The 27664-nt window shown below is 39.0% G+C and overlaps 1 protein-coding gene across 4 annotated transcripts; it reads left to right on the top strand.

Moving 5' to 3' along the window:
* Window positions 1-544: 544 nt before the first annotated feature.
* On the top strand, window positions 545-27664 carry LOC139476017 (rho GTPase-activating protein 20-like). Of its 4 annotated transcripts, none has more exons than XM_071259254.1 (9): window positions 545-647; window positions 5379-5607; window positions 7576-7639; window positions 9437-9598; window positions 10523-10632; window positions 11349-11683; window positions 14884-14961; window positions 17832-18040; window positions 18912-27664. In XM_071259254.1, the coding sequence occupies exons 2-9, from the start codon at window positions 5534-5536 to the stop codon at window positions 19389-19391; spliced, it is 1512 nt and encodes a 503-aa protein (XP_071115355.1). In that variant the 5' UTR covers window positions 545-647; window positions 5379-5533; the 3' UTR covers window positions 19392-27664. The 4 variants fall into 4 exon arrangements, with proteins under 4 accessions (XP_071115355.1, XP_071115358.1, XP_071115357.1 ...); XM_071259256.1 differs by lacking the exon at window positions 545-647 and adding an exon at window positions 4086-4132; XM_071259255.1 differs by lacking the exon at window positions 545-647 and adding an exon at window positions 4143-4345.

The raw sequence follows: 27664 nt of genomic DNA on the forward strand, positions 1-27664 counted from the left end.
GCTACATATTTAATATGTGTGTGTGCGTGCGAAGTCCGATTTAAGACACATTCAAACGCACACCCTACCAAATCCCGCTTGTTTTGCAACATTCTGAACTCGTATGTATTCGGAAGTTACGGGTCGGGTCATTATTACACGTTTAAAAAAAATATCCAACACAATTTTCCCAAGTAAACAAAGGGCCCCTAATTTTCCTAATAAGAGGTTTCCGCGCTTGATGTTATACTGCGTGGATCCATTAATTTGTTCTTACTCAAAATACATTTCAAGTAAATTGTTCCAGGTATGTAATGATGGTCCAAAACATATATAATATTATTGATTTTACACCGGTTTTCAATTTTGCGTATCTGGGTGACGCATGCGTATTGTGTTAATTTCCATTGATTATCACATCAAGTTGAACACGTTTAGAAATTCGTATTTTACGTTTATATTTCCTGCATAAACAGGTTGGCAGGTTTTATTGTAGTCACAAGCTCAAATCAGGCACCTGCTTCACGTTTGACCTACAATGAAGCCTCCCTGATTATCTACTTCCGGGTCACGTAGGTAGCTATCTGACCGTTACTCTCAATTTCTGGACGTTTTTGGACACTTTTAGACAACAATGTAGCCATTTGACGAACACATACCTCAAGGGTGTAAGTATTTGTATTATAATCTACGTGATTTGACCATATGAAACCAGAATTTGAGTAAATCGAACGTATTCTTTACAATCACGTCTATATGTCGTTTGGGATCTCATTCCTCAGGTGAATTTTTCTGAATTTCATGCAAGATTTCGACGATTGCACGGTAATAATTTTGGCAAACTGTTAATGACACCCAGATTAATAACTAATTCGTAGTTGGCTGTGTAATAAATCACGAATGGAACCAACTCCGATACGGGAGATCTCAGCATGTCAAAATGTGGATATAAGTTCTTGAATACACTCAGCGTTTGCTCAAATTCCAGGCTTTCACCCTTTTAAATGACTATAGCATGTGTATAAAACCCCATCTATATGCATAAGGTAGTGTTATGTAAGACGTATTTATAACACTTGACATATTCGTGTTGTTGGAGGCATGAAAATGTACCCAGGGCTTCCTACTTGTCAGTAGTGACTTCTGTATCAAACAGTCCTGTACTAGGGTCATTATTTTTTACAAATATTCATGTACTAAACTGATGCCATCAACATAAGCATGCAGATTTTCTGATAGTATTCTTTTCATGCAGATATTGATGTATGTATCTGAATACTTTATTGCTGACCAGGTAATGATTTTCGTAATCAACAAGTTATTTTGTGTCCCAGCTATCATCCGTTGATAAAGGAAGTTCATATATTCGGACAATATCAGTATTGAGAATATTCAGTATTAACATAACATCTGAATATGTTTGCTCTTTATTTATATTTTTGTCCTAACTGTTCACTTAGCCTTAGAATGTAATGTTATTGTCGTGAAATATGAACAATGTAAACACAGGTCTCTAATTATTTTGATGTACTACTTTCAGCAAGTGCTTACACATAAATATTTTCTTTTGTGCCATCACGGCAGTCATCAACAAAATTATGGTTTCGTGTAGATTTGATACCTCTTGTGGTCCAATCATAATGCAGGATTCTAAAATGACACAGTAGAATACTTATTTCTATGGATAGATGGCATAGAATGGCCAGTGCAACGAAAATCTCATATTATCATGGTTGAAGAGTTGTATTCCATCAGATGATAAAAGGGACCGACTACAGACCCTTCATAAACATGCTGGTTTATACCATGTCAGTTGATCAGTAGCTTTACGTTCCTTCTACATGTTTTAGGTAGAAGAGCTCCAGACAAGCCGCGTACTTGCATTCAATACGCAAACAGAATAACCATAATCCCTCTAAGTTTGAGTTTTTTTGTATACAGAGACAAATACACATGAAGACAGTCAATAACTCAATAGTATAGCAACACTGTGCATACCGTATTCGACATAATAAGCGCCCAGGGCGCTCTCAAAATTAGAAATAGGGGGCTCTTATTAGAATATTATTTTGGTGAAAAAAACAGAGTTGAAAGATAAATTTCGTGGTTTATGGTGACAGACTGAAATGTTTATGTACGATAGATATATTTTCCCAGAATTTAATTGCCCATAATTAAGGGTGCATATAACACACGAGTGTGTATTATACGCGAGTAAATAAGTCTTGTGTACATTGATCAATTGAAAGGGGTGCTAGTTGGAAGTGCTTCACCAGCCAATATATCAGCAAATATCGCAGTGGGCGCTTATTAGAGCGGGGCGCTTATTACGTCGAATACGGTAATTACCCAATGTAGCCTTTTCAACTTATGTACACCTATATTATGTATATCTACACTATATATATTATTTAGAATTTACACAGCATGGAAGTAGAATTATTTTTTAGAAGTCTATTGATAGGTTGCAAACCCAATAGACCATCAATACTCAATGTGAAGGATAACATCTGAGTAAATACTCAATGGCTTGAAAAAGTACTGGTATCTGGAGCCTGAGGTAGTCAGAAAATGGTATTTATGCACCCCCTTCTTATTCCCGTGACATGTCCTCTAATACCCTGTTCACATGTACCTCTATACATATGTGTGTATATTTGCATATATGTGTAAATATACATATATGAGTATACTTATCATGGGAACGCGTTTACTCATGTGTGTATACATATTTATATTTGCAAATTTGCATCAAGTCCAGAGCAGGTGCAAATGTAAATGTAAATTTGTGCTGTGTGTTTATGTTGAAATGTGAACGTTTATGTCAACGTAAGAGGATGATCTAATTAATATCTGTTCTTTTGCCTACACCAAACAAATTATCAACAGTTGCCAACTTTTATGTGTATATACAGAGTTGAGCGAACAATGTTTTCTTTTGGTTTCAAGGAGTCAAAACTTTGTGTACAAATTAAATCAAACACATGTTGCTTCACGCAAAAAATTTCGGTGAAGTAATTCTCTTCTCATTTAACTTTTATTGGAAAACAACCTTTTTTTATGTTGAAAGTCGTGAACAGACTGACGAATATGTGTGCCTTACACAATTTACCAACTTTATTTACACACCTAAGATGCTTTTCGTGTGAACGCATATTAAATTTACATATGTATATGCACGTATGTATAGTTAAACATGTGTAAAATTACTTACCTTAGTAAATGTTGTGCATGTGAACGGGGTATTGGTGTGTCACATTTATTAACGACCCGTGAAGATTGGGGAAGAATAGGACTTCAGCAACCCATGCTTGTCGTAAGAGGCAACAAACGGAATCGGGTGGTCAGACTCGCTGACTTGGTTGATGCATGTCATCGTCTCCTAGTTGCGTAGATCGATGCTCATGATATCAATCACTGGATTGTCTGGTCAAGACTCGATTATATACAGACCGACGTCATACAGCTGGAATATTGCTGAGTGCGGCGTTAAACAACAAACAAACATTTATTGACACATCAGTGTGTGACTTCAGACACTGGTCTGAAGCCTGTGTCTAGAAATATGCTCTTCAGTCTAATACGCTCAGCTAATAATAATTCCTTAATAACACTAAAATCTTAATATATATGATGTTAAGAGCCATTTTCGGGGGAGTTGTCTCAAAAGTGATTCATGAATCATTTTTGATACATAACTTCACAGTGTGATACTTTAATCCGTTACAGAGTGTCAGCATCCATTGATAGTTCAGTGAGTCCGAATTATGAGGACCGATCTAATTGATGTTGTCATGTCATCCTTGTAGAATGTTGTGAAACATGGGTCCAGCAGGAAATGGTTCTACGTCCTCCAATTTTCACATTCTTGTCGTAGCCATTACTTCCAGGCTTGGTGGTCATAGGAAATGGCCATTAGTGTGCAACAGGAATCGGGTGTCAAGAGCAGGATGGATGTTCAACTAACAGGGGCCTCAGCGGTAACACTGGCCATTGTGTAGTGGTCACAGATTTTTTTGTGTAGGAAGTTAGATGACTATGAGCATGGTGGGGTTGAGACTTTGACCCCTGTGGTACGAAGTGCACCTCCTGCTGTCACATTAGTTAGCAGGCATGTGATGGTGTGGGATGGCTTCAGGATTCTCAGCGTTGTGTCAGTGGTTTTGAAATTATTGTATAACGTTTGAGCTCATGGCCTTTGTGTTGCAGTATTGTTGTGCTGTATGTTGTTTGCTCGTACAAACAGGGAAAGTGTAGGTGTGACATCTTGTGACTTCATCACCACCAGCCCGTGTCAGGCTCTACTATACCAATAGTCGTCCAACTTTATTTTAACAGATATTTTTTTCATTTGGGCTATCGTTAGGTAAGTTTGTCGCAGAAGATGATTTACGACCATGATCTTGAGAAATTATCATCTCGAACAACTATTCATTTATTCTTAGTGAGGAATATAGTTTTGTTGTAATGAATAATTTTTTTGACAATGTTGTTGAGTTGTCATCATAATTGTGTTATGAAGAATAGATTATGTTTTATGAGTTTTTCTCAAAAATGGAGATTTTACTGATGGTCATGTTTATGATGTTTATCATGATGATGTTCATGATGATGTTCATGTCCGAAGGCAGGTGTACATGGCAAGATGAAAGCAATGTGTCTTGTGAATGATGTTCTGAATATAAGTGTCACTGGTCAGCATTAGAGCTGAGTTCTTGGTGTTGCCTATATCTGCTCATCTTCCCGAGGCAAGAGAGTTAACTGACTGTTAAAGTCCAGTTTGTACCCTTGCCGAACTAGACCTGAATTCCGGAGTTACATTTTGGTCGGACTGCAAAGCAATGTGTACTGTGAACTGGGTGGCGACAGATATTTGCCTAATCTTTTCATGTTTTTAATCAAGGTGCTCAAATGGTTTAGGTAAACCCGTTTTATTACAATATAGATAATGATTATCGATCAGATCGTTTTTACATTTTGTTTGAAGCAAATGCTAGTGATGCGAGAGGTTGAAACCGATTGGTCAGTAGGAGGGACATAGAAGGGACATAACTCTTAATAGCCACTGGCAGAGCTAAGATTGAGCCCAGAAATTCCAGCCTAGTTCGTCAAGGGTGGAAACTGGACTGTTAATAGTTTTATAATCAGGTAACACCTTTGCATCCGGAAGATGATATCAGCTGGGGCTGTGTCTACACTGACTAGTGTCCCTAGTGGAACAATCACAGAGTGTGAGTCTTTTCACAGGTTACACACTGAATGTTACTGTACTGACAGGGCAACCCCTTTGGTCATTTGGACAAAGTGTCGACTTTCGATAAAAAATTCTGTGGTTTAAATCCCAGAACAGACTTAAGACTTTAAGATAATGAAGAATTGATGATTGTTTGGTGTTTCAGGAACGGATCCCACCGTGTGACAAAGAAGAAGAGAACCAGCGAGAATTGGATACCGGCGTGGAAACGCTGCAGACAATGGACTGGCTGGTACCATAGCTGGACCAGGACACTTGTCCCGGTGTGCGTCTTGTGACATCATTGAGATACGTTCACACATGGCCATGCTCCGTGTGTTGGGAGGCTGTGTCTCAGACAGAAGCTCGCGAGCAGAGAGTAGGCGTGCTCATGTGTAAGTAATACATACTCTCCATGTTGTCAAACCATTTGTTCATCAGTCAACACAGTATGTTAAAACTTAGTGTATAAAGTTAACTGAAACAAAGTGACCAAGAGGTCTGTACAGGAGAAACTTACACAAACAAGGTTTATAGTGAGTGTGTTTTACTCATGTGGGGAATCAAACCTGTGTCTTGGCATGGTGAGCGACCACATTACCACTAGGCTACCCCACTGCCCCTACAACACTTGTAAGATATGAGCCTTGCTGGCCAGACAGCAGGTCACTAGACCCATGAAGATCCGGGGTAGAATAGGTCTTTAGCAACCCATGATTGCTGTAAGAGGCGACTATGCTTGTCGTGAGAGGCTACTTATGGGATCTGGTGGTCAGACTCACTGACTTGGTTCATGCATGGATCGATGCTCATGATGTCAATCACTGGATTGTCTGGTCCAGATTCGATTATTTACAGACCGCCGTGATATAGCTAGAATATTGCTGAGTGTGGCGTTAAACAACAAACAAACAGCAGGTCACTGTTGCCTGTGTCATACTGTTGAAGCAGTGTTAAGCCACTAACTCTCTCACTTCCATTCAGTCATGTTTGAGGGTGTACGCAGAAGCATGAGAAATTGGCACTAGCCCTTGACAAACTGCCGAATAGTTAAGGCATCATGAGTACTTGTAGAAATTTGCCCTTTTTAAAGGTTTTATTATATGTTATCATTATTAGGACTAGCGGACTAAAACTGTTAGTTTCTTTATGAGCAGTTAGTCTTAAATCTTTGTTTTGTTGGCCAACCCAATGCATGTTGAATGTCAAGTTACCAGTCAGTTTCAGATAAACTGGTGAATCGTGTACCTGTAGTATTGTGAGTCCGTATCGTGATACAAACCGTATCTCAAGATACCAAGCCATGCTCAGCTCTACTCATGTCATCATGCCACATCTCATTGTGTTTGATAAAGCTTGGATATCGCTTACTGCTGTATACAACTGCATGTGACTTATTTTTACTATCAGGGACATGGGTGCCCAAGTCATCTAAGTCGCCATGATTCGTGCTGTGCAAAGTTGTGTCCCTTGGGCACGCCAGAAACCTATGATTGTGGGTTCAAATCCTGGTTCGTCCTGATTATGTTTCTAGGTTTGTCAGCACCATACCTGTGCTCGTGGGTTTCACTGAAGTGTTAAAACTCTGAAACCTGCATCACTTCGGGCTTTCCTCCCACATTAAGCTGACACGCTGAGATATAACTAGAATACTGTTAAAAGCGGCGTTAAACCCAACTCACTCACTCACTCACTGTTTTTACTATCGATTGGGGTCTGTTGTACCTTAAACTGACTGTACGGTGTAACAAGATATCTGCTTTATTGACTTCTGACCATGCTGACAAGTTTCTTCTGAAATATTATTCATATATTTTAACTAAATTAAAGCACGGGTCATAGACTTGTAATGGCCAGGGACAGTCATATTGATATGTTTGAAATCATTGCTTGTTTGTTTTGAATCCATTGAAATATTTTTAGATAGAAGCATGATAAGGAAATATTTTCCTATTTGTTTTTAGAAGACACACTCTTATGAAACTTACACACTAGATGACATGACCTTTGTGAAACCTATTTGTTTATGATTATAGTTCAGATGTTATTATTCAACATCTTTCTCCAATGTTTGTGGTCATCTCTGTTGTAGTGAACAGTTACTCAAGTCAACCTGAACTCATTATGAATTTATGAGCAATAGTTTAACGTGTTAAGATTGACCATTTAATTTAATAATGTAGCTCGAACTCATCAAAGTGATGTTCTGATATATAGTTCCTTGTGACAGATCAATCAATGACAGATCCATCAATACATTTATCACCTTGGGTTGATTTCAATGCATAAAAGTTGTGTTTGTTTTTGACAGTCTTTATGCTTATGATGAGATTGATTTATATTCTGCTGAATTTATTTTTCAGACTTCCTTTTGATCTGCCTTTACACAAAGCTTTGAAGAATGGATATCTTCCTCTGCCTTTTGTTGTAAGTTAAACCTTTGTTATACCCTACCAAAGTGAGAGAATAAAAAAAGTTGTTAATCTGTGGAAATGGCTGAGACCCTTGTGTTGATATATGGTTACATCCTACACAATAGGCCCTCCCTGACCCTCCCTCTGGGGGAATCAGTGGTAGAACGGGTCCTCCTGCTTCTTGCATCCTAGTCACAGGTGAATGCTGATGACATGTTGATTAGGAGAACATTGGGAAGATTGTCTCCCCGTTGGGTTCTGGATGCATCTGGGGAAAAATTGCATCCTGCATTTAGGGACAAATTTCATGCTATTAGCTATCAGGGATGGTTTTTTTAGGACTGCACTTTCACTTTTATCTTCATGTCAACCAAAGTCTTGAGTATGACACTTATTGTGTTAAAGAACTATTCCATATATAAAAGATAGGACGAGAAATTAATACACATTTAGTCAATTTGCATGAACCTACTTAAGAATGTTGAAATGTCTTGTGCAGGGATTTACCTGGGTTATATATATTGGGGTCCAGGGAAATCAAGGCCTTTATTTGTAAGGGTTCCAGGTTAAAAAAAGGGGTCCAATGCTACAAAGTAAGGGTTCCAGAGTTCAATAATACAGTACTCTATAAAGCTGTAAGTTAGAATTAAATATGGAATTCCTCAACTGAAACATATATAAATGTGGTAGCCCTAGAAGATCATGAAGCATTCAACTTTTATTGTAGTTATTTATATGATTATGTACGGAAATTAATTCTAAGTGGTACTATTTTATGAAATAACAGTATTCATTCCTCAACGTGCACATGAAATGTCTTTGTCACAGTGTATATGTACATTGTATTTATTTTGTTTCAGTTTTCAATTTTTATGATTATAAGATGCAGGTTTTTGCATCCGTTACATCTCTGTCTTGTACATGCCATAATGAAAAGTATCTTTACAGTTTATATATGTTATGATATGTATAACAACTTACATATACATATTTTTTTCATTTTGTATCAGAATGAGATGATGTGATTGTCATCCATCCAACTGACCTATTTTCTCTTGTTTATGTTAGACTTTAGATATTGTTTCGAAGTAAGTGTTACATATTGCATGTAATAACTTGATTAAGCTAGTCATTTTCTCTAACCTAAATTAAACTTCTGTGAAACCTATTATGATAATTTCAATCTACGTGGTATATATTTAAGTTTCTAGACTTATCCTATCTCACACTAAGCATTTCTCTTTCTTCTTTGAACCTGGTGTTGAAATGTCCTAGAACACAGTGATCGCCTCCATGGTGTAGTGGTAGAGTGTCTGTAAGGAGAGAGGAAGGTCCGGGGTTCGATCCCCGGCCACGAAGTTATCAGAAGACGTTAAAAATTGGTACTTGTTGTTACCCTGTTTTGCACTCGGCATTAAGGAGCTAAAACAAGGACTGGTCGGCTCAGAGTCAGTATACTGTGTCTGAGTGGGGTATTCATGTTAAACTGCGGCATGGTATCTCAGTGACCTTGCACTATAAATCTGCATCAGTCCGGACTAGTACAAGCAGCCACACCCACACAAAAATGTACATGCATGTTGTTATATAAGTGCAATAATCTTGGACGCGACCAAGAATAATTTCACCTCACCTCACCTAGAACAAAGTTTCCAGCTGCAAATAGTGTGAGATAGGATAAGTATATAAATATACAATTTTTATTTTCTATATTTCAATTTGTCGACACCCTTTATTTCCAAATTACATCATTTACATGACACAGTTGGTTATGCCTTGAGTTGTACAGACAGTAATTTCTCTATCACAGGAAATGCTAGTGCACATTGCCCAGGAGGGGGTATGCACAGTGGACCTCTTCCGTCGCCCTGGAAACCCGACTGACATCCGGCACATTATTAACAGGTTATCTAAGGGAAAGCAAGTGATCTACATGAACTACAGCTTTTATACACTTGCTTCTGTCGTAAAAGTAAGTAGTCACACAAATGTCAGTGTTCTTGTGATGTGGCTTTGAAAATGGTAGTTGGTTTGGCAACTATTTGTTTACATCATTTTTCACCAAAATTAGATATAAAAAAAGTTTACATTCTAGGACAAAAGTCAAAGTAGGCTCAGACGATTGTTTGCCTTTTGAAGACAGTCTTTTCCATGAGACAGCTGAACTGATTGATATGAGATTTGGCATGCATGTCCAATGATGAAGCCAAAGTTATTTTTCCAAAAGGATCCAAGGCATTTTTTTAAATTGGAAAATATGATCTACACTTGAGAGAGATCTGATATGTTGAATGTATTCTTGAATGTTTAAGTTGTATGTTTGTAAAACGTGTGATGATCCACCTTTAGTTCTGGCTCTTGTAGTTATTATGCTTTTGGACATTGTTGGAAAAATCCTCCCCTTGATTGTCACTAAGAAAAAGAGGTAGAATTAACAGAATCAAGAACAACCATATTCAACGTAATAAGCGCTCTCAAAATTAGAAATAGGCGCTCTTATTAGAATATAATTATGGTGAAAATACAGACTTGAAAGATAAATTTCATGGTTTATGCTGACAGCCTGAAATGATTATGTACGACAGATATATAATTGCCCATAATTAAGGGTGCATATAACACACAAGTCCGTATTATAAGTCTTGTGTACATTGATCAATTGGAAGGGGTGATAATTAGAAATGTTCACAAGCCAATATATTAGCAAATATCACAGTGGGCGTTTATTAGAGAGGGGAACGTATTACGTCGAATACGGTATGTCAAATCATCCAACAATTCTGTTCATATTGAACGAACTGGTCAATCCCATTTCCAAGGACAAGAGAGACTTTAAGCATATGTTTTAGCTTGATACTTTTTTTAGGTTTAAAACTAACTAAATTCTTGCTAACAGCGGTTCCTGCTTCGGTTGCCGGGTGGGGTGTTGACGGCGGAGGGAGAGGAACGACTGTTGCAGGTGCTCACCATCGGACACAAGAAAGACCAGCTCCAGATCGTACACGAGTAAGACCTCAGAAACCATACCATGCAGTTAGATCATCTGCTAGACGCAATAACTGTGTTTGTTTGTTGTTTGACGCAGAATTCAGCAATATTCCAGCTATATGACGGTGGTCTGTAAATAATCAAATCTGGACCAGACAAGCCAGTGATTTACATCATGAGCATCGATCTACGCATTTGGGATACAATGATATGCATCAACCAAGTCAGTGATCCTAACCACCTGATCCTCATAGTTGCCTCTTACGGCAAGCATAGTCACCTCTTACGACAAGCATAGTCGCCTTTCATAAGAGGTGACTAACAGGATCGGGTGGTCTTGTGTATACTTGTAGTAAGTTGTACTGGCAATATTTTCTTCATATAGGAAATGTTTGTGCCCATTGTCGTCTGTGATATGACTGATACTGTTAGATATAGAAATAAACTCCAAACTTTTGTATAACATTATGTTTACACAAATGTATACATTATAGTTAAACACAATGTTAAGGGAAATTTTATCTGATAGATGTATGTTTTATCGTGATATATATTACTCAAAAGAAGTCAAAGAACACCCGACTGGTTCATATGTCTATAGTAAGTATGTCATTGCCATGACAGATTATCCATAGTCATTGGAAAAATATTGGGTGTTCTTTAACTTCTTTTGAGTAGTATCCTTGTTATGTAACTGTATAGCCAAGTGATGATTATTTGATGTTGTATTTCAGTTTTATTGAGACACTAAGCAAAGCTCACCAGCAGATTCTGACATTGTTGTTTGGGACGTGGTTCCGTATCGTCAGCAACTCCGAGGTCAACTCCATGACGGTGGAGGCCTTGGCACGGAGCTGTGCTGGCTCTATGTTTCATACATGTGCAGAGGATCCTGGGAAGGTGGAGCAGGCTAGTCGCATCATGCAACTCCTCATCGATAACTTTGGATGTCCGGCAATGTTCGGGCGGGAAAACATTGACTACTTCACCGAAATAACCAGTACCGGTATCTTAGTGCGAGAGAAGTTCCGCTACCAGTATCAATATCCATCAGATGAAATTCTACCTCGTAAGTAGTGCTGTTGTTTGCTTTTTCTTAGTCTTCCAGTTTTTTGTTTTTTCTCTCTTTTTAAACGTTGTTTTGTGTTCTTGGTTTGTGTTTAACTGTTAGCTCGTTAATTTTCTTCTTGTATTGAGTTATTGTCATCAGTGGCTTTGAGATTAATAATTGACCTTTTTAATTTTGAAATGAAATAATTGCTGTTCAGTTGTTCCCCTCATGTCCATTTCCTGATATTGAAGCAACGACAGTAATATGATCTCCTAAAATACTCAGTAATGTACAATAGTTCAATGGATATGGAGTCACATGATGCTGAGCATTTAGCATGTAATGGGAAGAAATCGCCATCTTCAGATGAAAAGATAAAGATAGTATATGGATTACAGTTGCTGATATTATTCTATGAGGGTAATGTTTTGTGCCAAACACTTCTCAGTCTACTAGCTCTAACTCATCCCCTATATCTCCAGGACTTGCATTGCGGTGAACCTACACCAAACCCTGGAGCCATTCCCATGATTCTTGCTATCGCAAATTACCCGCCCTTGATTTTGATTTACATTTTACCCACCAATCAAGGGTGGACATAACGGTAATGGAGGTAACTCGTATTACCTAGAAACCAAAGCCACCACCAGTTTTCATGGACATGAAGACATCCTTTTGATAAGAAATATTTTTAAGGGCTCTCTTCTGTGTGTCAGTCAGTTTCTCATTGTTGAATTTCTCGCGGGCATGGATCAAGGGGTTAGTGTAGGTTTACCAAAAAGTGAGCCCCAGAGATATAGAGGATTGTACTAACTCACCATTTACAGTAGATTATTATAACCTGTTGCTAAACTTACTGGAACAAATCAACTAGACTGGGGCTTCTTCACACTATTTGCTTAAGTCTTGGCAGATTGGCCTGTTTGTATAAGATTCAGACTTATCTCTGAATATATATACCTCTACTATATTGTTGCATATAAAATAGACATTTTGTGAAATAAACAATCTATTGTTTTGAAATGACAAGTATTTATTACATGTACCATATGCTGATAGCAGTCATTATTACAGATGAAATAAAACTCAAACATGGACAGTGTTAGGATGGTTGTCATTGGCCATGTGACATCTTCAATAGAACTGGGCAGCTAGAAAAAACCTTGTGAGAACTTTGACTGTGATATGAAGGCTCTTCTTACTCCTAGGTTGTAGGTCTTAGAAATGTATTTAATACTGTAAATCGTGAAATTCATGCGTCCCCTAAAGAATTTGACCGCTGGCCCCTAGCCAAAAATGCGACTCAATATTAGGCATCAGTGGATTTCTATCTAAAGAAAATGTCCTCCGTAAGGTTTACAGGAGAATCCTCACATTAATCCAACCTTACTTTAATTCAATCACACACCAAATAGCACCGCTAATTAGCACTGAGTAGAGTACTTCCGCTTAAACCATACATGCGTGCTGGCTCGTGTCTGCCTTTGATGCAGTCGCAAAGAACAAAGACAACGTATTGGGTGGCGTCTGTCTGGACTTGCAGGTGTGATCAGTGATGACATGAGTGAGTTGAACTCTTGTCTTGATCCCAGCAGTGACGATTCACAGGATGTAATTAGTGTTTGAATGACATTGTTTATATACTTGATACAAGTGCTGCTCAATAAACAGTGATGTGGAATACGTAGCTGTTTGTCAAAGTTGCTATTTCTGCTGTCCAAAATGTCTTATTGTTTATATAAATGTGATGTTTAATAATGCGCACAAAGATCACTTGCATTTTTCGCATTTAATTCACGTTATTTCAAGATTTACAGTATGTAGCAATATATACAGTACCCGGCAGTTCCATGGATACCTTTTCCATTATGTATTTTGATTGGAACAATGGGAATTTTTAAAACTTATGTGCACTTATTTTGAACCATACTTTCTACTGAAAGATACTTTTTTAGATAGCAGTGTTTATAATTTGGTACGACATCAGTAGGGCTGCAACGAATACACTAAGAGACAAATACGATTCGTATCACGAATATAGGGTAACGAATATAAATATTAATAACAATAACAAATCAGCAGTTGATGTATTATTTGTTATATTCAGTGAAGCAATAACGACATTATTAATTGACATGGATTATTAATTATTAATATATTATACATTTATATACTGCGCTTATCCAGGTACTAGTATCTGTTCAAATGCTTAAATGACCAGTGACCACAATACTGTCAAATTAAATATTATAAGAGTGTTGTCTTTGAAGAAATCTATTTATTTCATATGTTCTTATGGATATTTTAAGGTACAGGGTATGTAAATGCACATGATAGCATATTCATAAATATTAGATTCTAGTGGCCACGAATAACGAATTCAATTCATGAATTGATACGGTTTGATTCACCGAATACGTGAGTGAATCGTAACGGCCACCATCAGTGTTTTTAATGAGTTTGCCTAGAGGACCTGGAACTGTTGCCAACTCACATCCACCCTATGACTCAGAACCCCTGCACTAACTGAAGGACACATTCATCATATGTTCTGTTTTAAGACCAAATAAAGGGTCACATTCCTGACTTAATTTCTCCATCCTGTAGCACTGACAGTAACTTCCTTACTCTGTCCTGGGGACACATGTACAACATTTCCTGTTTTTTGTTTCACTTTCATGTCATCAAATTAGGAAACAACGTGAGACAGATGAGACATCATTCTCGGATATGACAGTTTAAATTAACACATTGTCTCTCAAGAGGCCCTGACTGTCACACCAGTCAGTCTGCCAGGGAGAAATGTGGTTTCATCTATGTGCTGGAATTTTTTAATTTCTTTTTTATTCCTTGAACAATTTAACTGTTGCAAACAATAAAATGTTCTGATAAGATGGCTTAGAAATTTAAGGTTGCTTGTTTGTCAAATTTTTGTTGTTTAATGTTGTTGTTTTTATAATAAATCTTTTTGTTCTTTTAAAAGTAGCATATCATGTAATTGGGACTATGGCATTTAGTTTAGCTCAAGCTTATCAAACGAAATGCGATGAAAAGTTACAAATATTGACTCGTGACCAAACAGTTCCTGGTTTGATGACATCCATGTTTATTTGTGTTTTCTCGGCCCACCTGGGGGCACCTGTTGGTGCTTGTAGGTGGCGCCACCCCTCCCACCACCACCCTCCCAGCATGTGTTTTGTTTGTTCCTGCATGTTCAGGCCAGGAGTCAATGAGATGCTTCAATAACTACCTTAAGAAGGAGGCTAAAAAGTTTGGCTTTGACCTTGACAAACATGGTAAGCTGTTTTTTCATTGGCTGATCCACTGGCGAAATAATTCTGAAATTATGTCGCTGTAGCATCGGCATTTCATCAGATTTGAGCTTTTCTGAGTTTGTTTGCCAAATTTAAGAATGCTTTGTATTCAGTTTTCTTTCTTTGCTTGGTGTAGAAGAATGTATTTGTGTCATTGTCAAGTTGATTGTTAATCTGGGTATTTCCTTTCATTGCTTATGTACAGAAGGGCTAGGACGAGTCCAAATTTACTACCCGGGTACCCACCCCTCTATAACCTGACTCTACCCGGGTACGTGCTGTAGGTCTGACAATAGCCCTGGCAAAAGATATTTAGATACCCGCATTAAACAATCTGGTCATGCATACAATGAAGTTGACTTAAGCGTTATCTTTATTCAACCATATAAAAAGTCAAAAATAATGGGTGCATAGTCAGAAAGAAATGTGAATGTTAGTGGTTGGTTGGTTGTTTGGTTTGTTGTTTGGTTTGTTGTTTAACGCCGCACTCAGCAATATTCCAGCTATATGACGGCGGTCTGTAAATAATCGAGTCCGGACCAGACAATCCAGTGATTAATATCATGAGCATCGATCCACGCAATTGGGATCGATGACATGCATCAACCTAGTCAGCGAGCCTGACCACCCGATCCCGTTAGTCACCTCTTACGACAAGCTTAGTCGCCTGTTACGGCAAGAATGGGTTGCTGAAGACCTATTCTACCCTGGATCTTCACGGGTCCATGAACGTTAGTGACTTGTAGTGTAACCATAGAGTCTGGATAGTCCTGTGGGTACCCTTGTCATACTCAGTACACACCCGAGTTACCTGTCCCAGCCCTAGTACATACAGTGAACATGTGCTGAAAATATAGGACAGATGGTACCAAAATGAAATACCAACTGAAACTTTTAACTGAGCTTACATCTAAGGGAGGTAAGGGAGGTAACTACTTGGAAGCTGAAAATTAATTTTGTTCTGGTGCTTGAATTTATTATTTGCTTTGATGAGATCATTAGGTCATGTACATAGTTCTGCAGTTACATCTGAACAGTGCCTGAGGGCTGTGTGAATGTTTCTTGCTGGTTCTTCTCTGCTGCCTGTGTAGTCTAACCACTGTAGATTTTCTTACCTAACACTTTGTGGGGATGCACAACAGGTGCCTTTCACCTTTATAAGAAATGACTGACACAGCAGCTGAGTATGGATAGTACTTGTAATGGTGCTATGGTGTAGTGGATATAGCTTTTGCTCGAAGAGGAAGGTTGGTGGTTCGATCCCCGGCTGTGTCACACCATAAGACGTTAAAAGATGGTATTTGTTGTTACCCTGCCTGGCTCTTGCCACTTAAGGGATAAGCAAGGACTGGTCAGCTGTCTGTATGCTGTGTCTGCATGAGCATGGTATCTCAGTGGGCTTGCACTATTAAACCAGAATAAGTCCCTACTAGTGAACCAGCCACACACAAATGTGCATCACATCGCTATATCAGAGCAATAATCTTGAATGCGATGTTGAACCCCATTTCACCTTACTTACCTCACCTCAGGGGGCGAGGGTGGCCCATTCGTCTAAGGCGCCCAGATTCGCTGTGCAGAGTTGCGTCCCTTGGGCACGCCAGAAACCTATGATTTTGGGTTTGAATCCCGGTTCGCCCCGATTATGTTTCTAGGTTTGTCAGCACCATACCCGTGCCCGTGGGTTTTCACCGAAGTGGTAAACGTCTGTGACCTGCAACACTTCAGGCTTTCCTCCCACATTAAGCTGACACGCCGTGATATAACTGTAATGCTGTTAAAAGCGGCGTTAAAACCAACTCACTCACTCGCTCACCTCACCTCACCTCACCTCATGACCACCAAGTACAATTTATTCTCAAAGATTGTTGTGTTGTCACCCAGTTGTATAAGGGGCTATAACTCTCTTGGTAGAGTTGTGTCCCTTAGCCTCCAGGTCCACTGTTCTCGTTCAAATCTCATATTCATGTCAATATTGAGATTTGTCAGCACCATGGGTATTAACAAAGAGAAAACAGACAATGTCCTGTGTCACTTTCCTTTCACATCAAGCTATCACTGGGCACTCAATGTTGCGTTAAACCCCACCCTCTCACACAATGACTTACAAATGAAATCTGCAACTATTCCAGTAATAGCTAAAGAGCACATTCCAGTAGAATCATCTCCTGCCCCAGTGTCCGTAGTGTGTTGCTGATGGGATAGATTCAGAACTATGGCTAGCATGCTTCTCTTTGTGTAGACTTGTCAAGTAGGACAGCATTGTAGCCAGCTGGAAGATTGTTATATGAGCTACATATCTCTTAGAGTGCATGGTCATGGATAATTTATGCTTAGCAGACACAATTGTACCAGAAGTCTCTTGAGTTTCTGGGGTCATTGGTGACCCAGTCGTCTAAGGTGCCACAATTCCTTGTACAGAGTTGCGTCCCTTGGGCACGCCAGAAACCTGATTGTGTGTTCGAGACCTGATAAGCCCCAGTTATATTTCTGGGTTGGTCAGCACCAATCCAAAGCTTGTGGGGTTCACCAAAGTGGTTAATATCTGAGACATCTGAGACATGTATCAATTTGTGCTTATTTGTATAGTTGACACACCGTGATGTAACTGGAATACTGTTCAAAGCGGCTCACTCACTCACTCTTGAGTTTCCCTAGTCATGTTGAAAAAGGTTAAACATCTATTAATATGTTGGTCATTATCTAATTGAGTTAATGTAAATGTTTTCATTTCATCAGTTTTTTCTTTTGTGATATTTCTACTTGTTTGCACAAAATGTCTGCAGATGTAATTGCTTTGTAACCATCACAATGTTCATGTGAGTGTCAAGTTTGGTATGGTAAATTTATAGATGTTTCTGATGACATCATCGAGATGACGAGCACCGGAGGGGACTCCCAACGAGAGCACGAACATGCTCCCAGTGAAAGTCCCGAGTCGAGCTCTCCGTTCCCATCACATCATCCATTCCCAGACATGGAGGAGTCCCAGCTTGTAAACACCGTCAGCACCGTCTCCGCACCCGAGGTCTCGCTCATGCCATCACCAGAAGTTTCAAAGGTAGCCTGCGTGTTATCTTTTTGTGAATTTGTATGAATATGACTGAATTGCTTGATAGGCATTACTTAGAAATTGACGGATGAGACAATTTAAGGATAACAACTTCTTTATTCACTGTAAAGGCAATGTTTCGGTATAGATCCTTATACCTTTGTCAAGTAAATAAAAAAGTTGTTATCCATAAATTGTCGCTATTTTGAATATGATTGATTTAAATCATTGCCAAAACTGGCTTTCACAGGAGATATAGCTCAGGTCATATCAAGCGATATCTACAAGGGGATATTACAACACTGAAATTGCATAATAGTACTTTGCAGACCATAGTGACATCATTGGTTTCTATGACATCACAATTAAATGACATCACTAATCTCTCTGCATCTGAAGCTGGTTAGCTGTACTTTTTTTACATTGAGGACACTGGTTATTGCTCTTTACAAGCTAAAAAAGTAGAAGGATGATTTTGGATGATGAATAGAATCTCAAATGAGTGTCCATTGATATGAAATATATATCCACACTTGTTGATAAATCTTTAACACTTCGCAGCACTCGTTGTTGATATATTTGATATCAAAAGACACTCAGGTGATATTCTCTATGTCTCTTTACTAGAGGTCTTCAACGTAGGTGATGCAACAGTCAGACATTATCAGACATTTTGAACTGCTTGGACTCGGAAGTAATAGAGTTACTTCCCTTGTATCGCTCTACTTTAACATCATTCCCATCATGAACAAAATCTGTTCATAATATTTTGTTTTCATTGAAAAAAAACAACATCTTTTGCCTAACATTTTTTGAAGGCATAGTGATTATTGTTTAAAATGTACTATTGTAATCCATTCTTTCTCTTATTGTTTTCCAGCGACCAAAGTCAGTGGAAGATAATTTGAATGAAGTTAAAACGTTTTACCATAGTCGCAGCTTGAGCCGTTTTAATTCTGTGAAACGTAAACAGCTGGAAAGACTTCGGCAACGCTCTGACTGGTTTCTTGGGCCGAACGGAAAGGAAGTACAGGTGGGATGTGGGGATAGGGAGCTCCTCTCAAAGAAGGATTCTGTGACCAAAGCCTCCTCAGAGGGCGCCGTTTTGGACGTTCTATCAGATGTAGATAGTGTGTTCACTGACAACTCCAGTCGGAGCGAGAGTCCTGCGTCCGAGCCTGTCAGGTGCCATGCAGGGAAAGGCAGACGTGACTTTATCCATAGTGACACGCTAGCAGACCTAAATGTGCCAGAACTACGTCTCGATTTCCCAGAATTGGGAGATGATGACATGACCCACACAGAGGTCAAGTGTTTCATGATGGAGCACAAGTTCGGAGAAGCTAACAAGGATTCCTAGCACTTGTGATAGCACATCATTCATTCACATGATGTCAACTTGCCCATGGTCACTGAACGGTCAGCTCGGGGCAAGAGACATGATCCTTTATTTTTCTATTATTCTGTCACCACGGCAACTAGCAGCTGACATTTCATCCCATCAGACATCTCAGCAATGACAGACAGGAAGTGAACATCGGTGGTTACAATACGGTTGTTGTTGGTTCAGGACAACTGCAGCTAGAAGCGTGGGGCTCCATTGAATGAAGTAACTAGGGTAGCACTAGAATCTCATGACAGTCGACCATGTATATAATAAGTGTATATGTTGCTTCAGATAGTAGACATAGAAATATATTTAACATTTTACAGCAATACAAGTGCTCTTTCCATTGCTCAAGGAATCTGTAAATTGACCAGATATTACTAGCAATGACTACAGATGGAGTCAGTGTAGTCTGGACAACAGCTGCTATGTTACCATGAGAGATTTAACCTTTATTCCCTACCGTATCTCAAAGTTAGAAAACCAACAGTCTATGGAGCCTCAGGCTTAATGACATCGCTAACCAGACCAATGGATCTTGAAGTATTTTTTGTCACTTTGTATCCAATATGCTTCTGTTTTTGAGTGGCTTCATGTAATCTTGTTACAGTTAGGCCTTGAAATAGTCATGTGATAGTCATGTGATCTTAGGAGCATTTTCTTGATATGTATCTTCTTTTACACACATCATTTTTGATGTTCACATTTTTAGTTTCTGAAATTATGTTCGATTTTATCCGTTAGTGTCTCCATCACATTGTGGTTTTGAACCATATTTGATATGTCACTTTCTTAGTACTGTATGGCTTTTTTTATGGATTCCAAGTTTAGCTTCAATGTTTTATATGATTATTTTATCTTTTATTGCCTTTGATTGTTTTGCAACAATTTGAATGTGGGCTTATCGTGGGATTTATGTTGTAAGTTTTTGTGTATGATTTCTGTGAGATGAGTCAGTTTTAGAATGAAGAAGACTCCAGATCCTTTGAGGAAGTAGAGGACGAGGTGTGTGTGGGGGGTGATGACGGGGGATTATGTGTGTGTGTATCACATGTCATCTGCCGCACCAGCTGGTTCAGATGCAGACATGATTGTTTGCATTTGGTGACTATTCAAACACAATTCCTCCATGGTTGCCACAGAGAGTACTTACCTGTTCAAGGCTGCTCCTCCACATTTGATGGGTTTTATCACAGGACCTTTAAGTGAAATTCATGCATATTAATTTACTAAACCACTCTTTGGTCTCAAAGGGTAGAATAGCCCATTAATATGCACAAATTTTCCTTAAACATCCTATGCATGCAGTAAGGAAACGGTCCAGTACAGATGCTAAATAAATGTATATACCACTCAAAGAAAGTGACAGATTAACTATAGGCATATAAACCAGTTGAGTGTCCTTAGCTTCTTTTGAGTAGTATATGCATAGTCAATATTTTCACTTCATCAGGGAACAATTTAAAAGATCTGTCTTTGACCTATAACCTAGATCTGAACCATGTCAGTATGAACGCCGAGGGACTCTCTAGTCGCACACATTCACCGGTGTCAAACGTTAAGGTTAAACTGGTCAACTTGGCCGATTGATACTAAATCAGGTCCAAATACTTGTTTGAACACATGTACAGCACAACAGATTGATACGAGTTGACAACTGTATCGTCACAAAGGGACCATTGTGGTTATGCACCTCGACAACTGAATTGACAAGTGTCAACATCTGTATTGCCCCAAAGGAAGTATTGTATTAATACAGGTTGGCAACGTAATTGACCACACCAATACATCGTCGAGTTTCACCACACCAATACATCGTTGAGTTCCACCACACCAATAAATCGATGAGTTCCACCACATCAATACATCGTCGAGTTCCACAACACCACTATATCGTCGAGTTCCACCACACCAATACATCGTCGAGTTCAACCTCACCAATACATCGTCGAGTTCCACCCCACCAATACATCATCGAGTTCCGACACACCAATATATCGTCGAGTTCAACCTCACCAATACATCGTCGAGTTCCACCATACCAATATATCGTCAAGCTCCACCACACCAATAAATCGATGAGTTCCACCACACTAATACATCGTCAAGCTCCACCACACCCATACATCGTCGAGCTCCACCACACCAATACATCGTCGAGTTCCCCACACCACTACATCGTCGAGCTCCACCACACCAATACATCGATGAGTTCTCCACACCAATACATCGTCGAGTTCTACCACACCAATACATCGTCGAGTTCCACCACACCAGTACATCGTTGAGCTCCACCACACCAATACATCGTCAAGTTCCACCAAACCAATACATCGTCGAGTTCTACCACACCAATACATCGTCGAGTTCCATCACACCATTGATGAGTTATGCTGTGTCTGTCAAAGTGAACAAGTAACTGCTCTCTGTGACTAATGGTTTGGAATGATTTTGTTTCTGTTTAATTTATCAAAACTAATGATATAGCTCTCTTTTTTAACCTCAGTGACAGCTTGAAGCTGATGATGTGGGGATGTTCTAGATGAACAGGCCGAGGTTGTGTGGATGTTTGGCCTGCAGCTTGCTCTCTACCTCATCAGCTGGGCAAAAGATGATATAATATTTGTCAAACTTTAAATATCAAAAATATTTGGGGCAAAGTAATCACATTTGAAATGTGTTTATGTGATGCTGAATGATATGTCTGTTTGATCCATTCAAGGATATTCGTGTTTGAAAACTAACCAGTTCGGAGATCACTGATTGTTCTCATATTTTACGTTATTTTATTGCCATAGGGCCAGCTGTCTCATATGAATGTAAGCTGAGAATTTGTGAATTCCACCAGGAGGGAGAGAGAAGCTCATTAATCCATATTTATAAAAATGTATCTACCAGCAGTGATCGGTTGGACTCTCAACCATTTTATCCAATCATAATGCTGCAAAGTTATTTTGGATGACGAGAATCCAATGTTTGTTTAGAGAGTTCAACAATCCAGTTTTGTTACGTTATGTTGAGGAAGTTTTTGCTTGTTTTCAAGTTTCTAACATGTGACAGGTGATTCAAAGACATTCTTATATATACTTTGAATTTTTAAACAAACAAAATTATCTTATTTATGATTAAGTAAATCGTGTATATTTTCATTTGTATCCAAACAATATTGTACAGCGGTTGAGATGTAAACAATCTGAAATCCTAATCTAATTGTAAATTGACCTTGCCAAGTGGGAAATGTCATCTGTCAATATATTGTTTGAACAGTCATGAAAGTTTGAAATATTTGCCATTGTATGAGAAACAAGCATGAGTACGATGGATTCAGCTAGCCATGGAGTGTTCAGGCTGTACAGGGGTTAACAGGGGCATTGTCAAGATGTATAGTGATGCCTTAACTCGACTCGTGTTGTACTGACAAGAAACCATAGAAAATCGAAGGAAAATATTTACTTTTGATATTTTGCTGTAGATTGATGTGGTAATTGCAAAAACCTTTATGTCACTCACAGTAGGTGATGTATTCCTTCGCTCCTTTCAGGGACCCAATGAACTATTTGTATCAGGATCTTTCTTTGTGAACTGAAAGAAGATCCTACAACTTGAGGACAGACTTACTCCTTGAGAACAGACTTACTCCTTGAGAGCAGACTTGATCCTTGAACAGACTTACTCCTTGAGGACAGACTTACTCCTTGAGAACAGACTTACTCCTTGAGAACAGACTTACACCTTGAGATCTGACTTACTCCTTGAGAACAGACTCACTCCTTAAGAACAGACTTACTCCTTGAGAACAGACTTACTCCTTGAGAACAGACTTGATCCTTGAACAGACTTACTCCTTGAGGACAGACTTACTCCTTGAGAACAGACTTACACCTTGAGATCTGACTTACTCCTTGAGAACAGACTCACTCCTTGAGAACAGACTTACTCCTTGAGGACAGACTTACTCCTTGAGGACAGACTTACTCCTTGAGAACAGACTTACTCCTTGAGAACAGACTCACTCCTTGAGATCTGACTTACTCCTTGAGAACAGACTCACTCCTTGAGATCTGACTTACTCCTTGAGAACAGACTTACTCCTTGAGAACAGACTTACTCCTTGAGGACAGACTTACTCCTTGAGAACAGACTCACTCCTTGAGAACAGACTCACTCCTTGAGAACAGACTTACTCCTTGAGGACTGACTTACTCCTTGAGAACAGACTCACTCCTTGAGAACAGACTCACTCCTTGAGAACAGACTTACTCCTTGAGGACTGACTTACTCCTTGAGAACAGACTCACTCCTTGAGAACAGACTTACTCCTTGAGAACAGACTCACTCCTTGAGATCAGACTTACTCCTTGAGACAGCCTTGTGACTTACACACCTGTGCACAGGTCCACAAAGGGATCTTAGTGTTAAAGGGATCATTACTCCTATACATTAACATTGACTTACGATAGTCGTAGTGCTGAAATCTCTTTGTGGGCAGGGCCCTGATGTGTTTGTATGCATATATATTTCATCCATTTTTACGGTATAGTTTGGATGATATTGGTGTGAGGTATGTAGCGTCTGTACGCTGAACTCTTATTTTTCGAACTCTTCATTCCTATTTCGTGGAAGATGTTTTAAGAGTATAGGCTATATTGCACACATTAGAAATTTCTATTTCATCGTCTTTTTGAAATCTGCAATGCCTCTGTAAGTCAATTTATTTTGGAAAAGAAGGCTACTGTAACCTGTCAGATCACAGAATTTTTTATAAATATTAACAATGTGTTTTCTTTTCTGAGATCAGAGTTCAAGGTAAGGGTGACATGACTTTTGAAAGGATGAGGGGAATATATCCCTATATACTAGTCAATAGTAGTTAAAGAATGCTCAATTTTTCATATTACTGTAGTTAATCTGCCATGGGCGTGACAGACTGACTTTAATCATATGAAACTAATCGGATGTTCTTTACTCCTTTATAGTAGTATACATCTGTTGACCTCTCCATGGCTGTCTAATCCATAAGTCACGTGTCTTGAGTTGGACAATGAGCAACAAATTGAATGACAATGTGCTGATGTTACAGATATTGAAGGAGTGAGTGAGTTGTAAAGCATGTAGTAATAGCCTCACCCTTTTTAACTACTGGACACTTTGAGTCAGGAAAGTGACCTGCATCAACATACATTTATACCCTTTTACAGGGCCAGGGCAGGGCAGAGTCATGATCTTGGCTGTTACATTTTAACTTTTATTGTTTTATGATTGAAGTTTTCAGTGAAGGAGGATGGAAGTGAGATGTTCTACTACCATGACGCCCCTAGTCACTGACATGTGTATTTTGTCAGTTTTAACATGGGACTGTCACCACTGGGAGTTTGGTCAAGTCAAGTATGCTCATTTTCTACAGGTTCTAGGAATTGAACATTCCAGAGTTAAGTTATGAAGGTGTGTATGTATCTGGCTGCCACACGACCAGTGTCTGGTCACCATACACTTGTCAGACATGGCAACTTGGATTGTACTGACTGAACACACTGGTTACCTAGGAGGACCTACATAATGGTCAGTTGTCAGGGCATGTGACCTGCACAATGGTTACCTGTCAGGTCATGTGACCTACACAATGGTCAGTTGTCAGAACATGTGATCTGCACAATGGTTCTTGTCAGGTCATGTGACCTGCACAATGGTTCCCAGTCAGGTCATGTGACCTGCACAATGGTTCCCAGTCAGGTCATGTGACCTGCACAATGGTTCCCAGTCAGGGCCTGCAAAACGGTTAACTGTCACACAATGTGGCCTTTGACAGTCCTGCACAGCGGTTTGCCGTCCTATCATGTGACCTGTACAATGTGTTGCTGTGCGGCCATGTGACCTGTGACTGTACATAAAACTATACAAGATCATTGTCCTTCATATTTGAATCATACTTATTGTAGTGTATAGAATTTTGAAATGAATTAATTTTTGCAATTTGAAGTGGACCTTTTGCATTACGCCACATTAAAGTTTGAATACCTATTTGACTATGGCAGCTCTACCATCCATCAAGCTGCCCCACTCCATTTTCTTACTTTGTACATTTTCATGCCCAGATTTCCTTGTTGGCATTTGTCTTTGATGGCCCCTCGTCTGTCTGTAACACCCAACTTGTTGTTGCCTTGCAGCCTTCTTGTTTCTTATTGGCTGTTTGACTTTTAGGAGAAGAAGATCTGAAGTGTTTTGAGTGGCGTTGAATGCTGTGTTTATCTTTCGACAGGCTTGAGGTTCGACTATGCTGTTTCCATGGTGACATTAATTCGTGTTCTACCATGCATACCTTATAGAGAGACCTCAGTGTGTCGGGTGTGAAACAAGGGTGTGACTTTCTTCTACTATGGTTACTGTGGTGGACTTATGAAAGACGTTTGATGGAATTATTTAGTGAAATAGTGCTCTGACAACATGTGGACATCCAACGGTATCTTCATCAAATGTGTGGACTCAGAGCTGTGGCATTTTCCTAATCTTTTTACTTACGTATGATCCCATTGTCATATGATATCACGATGACGTCATATTGATGTTATGATACACATTCTATTCTTGTAGTTCATTCTTCTATCTTAGCCTTTGAGGACCTCTTCTATCCTTAGGGTCAGTTGTCTATTTGATTTTGAGATGGTGATTACAAGAACTCGATTCTTTATCATTACGTTTTTACCGTAGGGCATAGTTAGGTTTACCATGGATTAGAAACAGGCCACAGATTCGAGTCCTACCATATCCGTGGATTTATCCAGGATTCTGGACCAAGTGCTCCAGGCAGTCAATTTGGGGGAAACTGGTTATTTTGTTCAAATTGGGATAGATTTTTTCGTAAACTGTGAGGTATTCTTATAATGTATTTTGAGTCTGCATTCAATGCAATAATATGAAACTAAGCATTTGAACCTCTTTATTGGTCCTGTTTTCAGGTTATTTCTACATAGCCACAAAATTAGTTCTTATTGCATCAATTTGGAAATTTATCATAACCATTTTCGATGACATTTGCTGCAGCCATGAGGGCTAATGACAGCCTCTGAGCAGGTCCAGTGAATCCCTGATATCTCTGTCCTATAGTTGTCATGTTCACTGTTATTATTTTTAACAATTTTGAAATATACTGCTCAAAAGAAGTTTAGGATCATCCGATTCTTTCATATGAGTAGTTAATCTGTCATGACATGACAGAATTACAATAGTCATACGAAACAATCTGGTGTTCTTTAACTTCTTTGAAGCAGCATATTTTCCTAGTCTTTCGTGCAGTCAGCATGAAGTAAGCGAACCTCTTGACATCCTCTTGTTATCAAATGGCCGTTGATATAGTCAGTGAGTTTTCCTGCAGCTATTCAACTTTCCTGTTAACCTGTACAATCGAAGGCCTAAAATAAAAGTGGACATCTTCTGAATGTGGTGCGACATCATACTTTGTTTTGTAGAAGCAGGATTTGTTTGCTCAATTTTGACTGCCGCACCACACATCCCCCACCTTTTGATGAAACCAAACAAACTTTTGTTTTAGGCCTGGTTGTTTTTAACACGTAGTGTTCGTTTTCATCAACCTATTTTCCAAGAAAACACAAAAGGTATCCTCATTAGATAACCAATGAATTAAGTCTTTCCTTAACTTTCAAGTTGTAGATTTTAATTTATTCAAGAATGGTTTGTATAGTTCTGAGATTTGGATTGCGTCATTGAGTCTTGTTATTGTTTGTTTGGCTGGAGAGAGCAGGGAAACAAGCCACTGCCTGTATATATTTCCTAGTGTTGTCTTTAATATGGAATCTAATTCTAGAATGTTGATGTATTAATTTACTTCTCATGTTCAGTTAAGACTTAATGTATTGTATAGCGTGCCCAGTATTGGATATTGACACAGATAATGTATTATAACATGCTTTTGTTTCTTTTAGTGAATTTTATTTCTACACACTGTCAGTGTTTGTGCACAATGCCCCGTGTGTTGGTTGTATTAATGTGTGTGTGTGTGTGCAAGTTTGTGTGTGTGAGACTGGCAAGTGTGTCAAATTTGAGGCTCATGCTGAACTGTAGATTAGCAACCCTGGCTTTGGTCACAACGCCATCTATGCCAGACCTACTCCTGGCTGCTGATTGGCTGAGCAGTGTTCCTCATGACCATGCCTCCTCCTCTCCTCCTCCCTTCCCTCCCTCCTACTTTCTATTTCACAGCTTCTTCTCTCCCAGGCTGGGTCTTTTCTAGA

The sequence above is a fragment of the Haliotis cracherodii genome, unplaced genomic scaffold (assembly GCF_022045235.1).
Source record: "Haliotis cracherodii isolate W230 unplaced genomic scaffold, xgHalCrac1.p SCAF_3, whole genome shotgun sequence".
In the NCBI taxonomy this organism is placed as follows: domain Eukaryota; kingdom Metazoa; phylum Mollusca; class Gastropoda; order Lepetellida; family Haliotidae; genus Haliotis; species Haliotis cracherodii.

Bases quoted from the DNA above. Each gene is read 5' to 3' on its own strand.
- LOC139476017 (XM_071259254.1), top strand. From the start codon at position 5,534: ATGGCCATGCTCCGTGTGTTGGGAGGCTGTGTCTCAGACAGAAGCTCG. The intron at 9,599-10,522 runs GTAAGTAGTCAC...TCTTGCTAACAG, and splicing joins CACTTGCTTCTGTCGTAAAA to CGGTTCCTGCTTCGGTTGCC. The intron at 18,041-18,911 runs GTAGCCTGCGTG...ATTGTTTTCCAG, and splicing joins CATCACCAGAAGTTTCAAAG to CGACCAAAGTCAGTGGAAGA.